The 3,251-nt window shown below is 41.3% G+C and overlaps 1 protein-coding gene across 1 annotated transcript in view; it reads left to right on the top strand.

The window, feature by feature from the left end:
* The window catches only part of LOC107092873 (chromosome unknown open reading frame, human C16orf62), a 17,727-nt gene extending 14,919 nt beyond the window's left edge, over positions 1 to 2,808 (top strand). The window contains 7 exon segments of the mRNA XM_015387561.1: positions 64 to 95; positions 97 to 173; positions 934 to 1,073; positions 1,151 to 1,316; positions 1,391 to 1,509; positions 2,415 to 2,564; positions 2,638 to 2,808. Of these exon segments, the coding sequence (XP_015243047.1) occupies positions 64 to 95; positions 97 to 173; positions 934 to 1,073; positions 1,151 to 1,316; positions 1,391 to 1,509; positions 2,415 to 2,564; positions 2,638 to 2,736 (783 nt within the window). The 3' untranslated portion in view covers positions 2,737 to 2,808.
* The last annotated feature ends 443 nt before the right edge of the window (positions 2,809 to 3,251 follow it).

Raw genomic sequence — 3,251 nt, 5'->3', positions numbered from 1 at the left:
GTCCTCGGTGTGGCGTGTTTTCCTCGGAGGAGGACTTCCTGTTCACGCTCTGTCTGCTTCCAGGCGTGTGCAGCCTATTGTTTCATCACCATCCCTTAGCAACATCTTCAGCCGCCTCCACCTCTACCTACTGTCTGGTCAGGTGGCGCTGGCCAACCAGTGTCTCTCTCAGGGTGAGCACCTCCTGTTCTGGAGCTTTGGCCGTCCACCATCTTAAATGTTTCACTGGGATTTTAGGTTTGCGTGTTTTAGAGTTCTGCCGTCTTGAATCATTCAGTTTCTTTGCTGTTTTGATTTTTATTTAACTTCTTTCAGGCCCAGAATCTCATTCATTTTTACCACTAACGCTTAAGAGTTTGAGCCTTTCTGAGCCACAAAATATATGAAAATGATTGAATATTTGAAGTGCAGCTCAGGGGCCTATGTATGGGGGGAATTATCTATTAATTTTTTTTTTCAGTTTTGTTTACTTTTTTCCAAAATTTAGTTTTTTTAGACCGAGTTTTACAAATTTTATTCTCATCAAATACCTTTTTCAGATCTTATTCTCTCTTCTAAGGCAGCCGGCCTTAGAACTGAGGAGCAAAGATGCACTTCTGACATTTTATCTGTTAGGAGCGAGCGTTTGGTTTGGGCCTGGAGGGAAAACAATCTGACCAATAAAATGCCATTTGAAATGAATAAAATTTTAATGGTACAAAACCTAAAAAAAGAATTAAAAATAATCTAATATACATAATAAGATACAAAAAATATACATTTGAAACAATAGAAACCTCTAAAATCTATAAAAAAATGATTTAAAAAAATCAAATCCTAGAAAAAAGTTACTTTTTATTTCCTGATTGCATTTTTTTACAACCATTTACAAAACCTGTTCTCTGCTTTCAACAATAATGTAACAAAAGTCACTCCGTACATCCCTCCTTCCAGCGGACGCCTTCCTGAAGGCGGCAGTCAGCATCCTGCCTGAGGTTCCGCGCTCCATCAGCGTGGAGGGGAAGCTTCGCTCCTCTGAGAGCTTCCTGCTGGACTTCATCAACAACTTCCTGGCCACCCTGCTGGTTGTCCCGGTAACAGCCTTGTTTTTTGTTTTTTTGGCGCAGCCTGGGCATATAAAGCCTTCTGCTAAAAAAGCGTATCCTTCCAGGACCACCCGGAGCACGGCGTGCTGTACCTGGTCCGGGGGCTGCTCAACATGGTCCAGGACTACACCTGGGAGGACGGCAGCGACGCCAAGGTGCGGGTTTACATCAGCGCCCTGCCGCTGCTCGCTGCTATGAGTCAGGAGACGTATCTCTACTCCATCGCTAAAGGTAAAACCATCCTGGGTTTCGCACTATATCATCCGCTCTGGCTTTTTATTCCAGCGTTTGTTTTTGTTTTTTAGTGGACTCCAATGAGACGCTGTATGGAGGAGACCCAAAGTTCCTCTCGGAGATCAACAAGCTGTGTGAGACGCTCATCGGCCAGATTTTGGACCATCTGAAGGGACTTTCTAAGGACGAGGTTTGAATCCCTTCATTCAACGTCAGTTTTTAACATTTCCTCTTTCTGCTTCGTATGGAACTCAGAAGTGTTCAAATTAAACCAATTAATTCATTAAACAAATAAATAAATAAATTAGTAATAAATGGATTAATTATTAAATTATGAAAAAATAAATGAAACAAAGCAGAGAATCCTTTAATTTGGATTTTATTTTCCATAAATATAATTCAGTCGGCCGTCTTAAGGTGGTCGTTGCAAATCGCTCAGTGTGCAAACAAAGATTCTTCTTCTCAGAGGAAAACCCAGAAGCATGGCCGGGGTGCAATGAGTGAAATGGAGTTCTTTCTGTCAAACTGACAGACCGTAATAGCCACGTTTGTTCAGCCCTGTCTTTGTCCAAATACGTCGTCGCCTTTTCTTTTTAGGGCTTTCAGCACAAAATTGCACAAATTGCCAAGGCAGCGCGTTTCACTCTAGTGAGCTTCATATGGCTTCATTCTGGCTTGTAGCGACAACAAGGTGGAGCTGAAGGAGCAGAAGGACATCATGAACAGATGAACGTCAGAAGCTTTTGAGTTGAAACCTTTTTTATGTAGGAAACTTGATGTAAAAGTGTCGCCGTACATTTAGCGTTCATCCATTCCCTCTATAAAGAAGAAAAAATTATTGTGAAATAAAACTGAGAAAATATAAAAAAGTGGACTTAAATAAAAAAGCTGCACCATTACATTTGTAAAATATAAAATTAAATATAAATTAAATGATTGTGTATACATATATATATATATTCTGTAATAATAATCTAAAGGTTTTATTACAGTCATTATTTTACTATTTCGCTCAGATTAAATATTCCTGTAGAAGTTTTTTATCTATCTGCCTACCGGTTGGAGGTCTGACCAATCCCCTCCTGCCCCCCCCAGCAGAGCACGCGGCGTCAAAGCGCCCTGGCTTTCTCCCTCTTCGGCGTCCTTGTCGCCCACGGCGACCTGAGGAACAACAAGCTGAGCCAGCTGTCCATCAACCTGTGGAACCTGAGCCACAAACACGGACACTGCGACACTCGGATTGCTGTGAGTTCACGTTTTTTTTCAGTATTTCTGCTCTTTCAGTCGTTTCTTATTGGGGCTCCTCTTCCTCCTCCAGGTTCGGACTCTGGAGTCCATCAAACATCAGGCTCAGCTGCCCGCCATGGCCCACCTGTCAGACACCGTCCAAAGGCTCGCCCTGCAGTCCCGCACCTGAAAGCTCTGCTGGGAAAACATGATCAATGATGTCACTAATGTAAATAAATAGATTAAACTACTAACATCAACATGATGAATCTGCATTTGTTTTATTAAATTAGAGTTTGATCATTAATTTGGACTAAAAACACCAGATTTTCTGAAGCTGGAAGTTTTTTTTAGTTAATTTAAATTCAGATCCCTCTTAGAGCTGAACACAAGACTACAGTCCCCAGTGAGACACGGTGGTGACGGTACGATGCTGTGGGTGAGCGACGCTTCTCTGCAATTGTTTTAAAGAATTTTACATTTTTTTCCTTGATCAGGGGCTCCCAACGAGGGGGTCAGGGGTCATCAGATGTCATAACCGATGTATGGAAGGCCAAAATACAGCAAGAAATAAGCAAATGTTCATTTAAGACATGATTCAGGTATTAATTACAATAAATTATTCAATAATCAATTTCCAATGCCATTAAAGCTTTATTTAAAGGAAAAGTCCGGTCAGCAAGGAATAACCAATGGATCATTATT

This window comes from Cyprinodon variegatus, unplaced genomic scaffold, assembly GCF_000732505.1.
Source record: "Cyprinodon variegatus isolate N-32 unplaced genomic scaffold, C_variegatus-1.0 Scaffold398, whole genome shotgun sequence".
Taxonomy (NCBI): Eukaryota; Metazoa; Chordata; class Actinopteri; order Cyprinodontiformes; family Cyprinodontidae; genus Cyprinodon; species Cyprinodon variegatus.
Note: the sequence above shows the minus strand (reverse complement) of the source record. Positions and strands in the feature narration are given on the sequence as shown.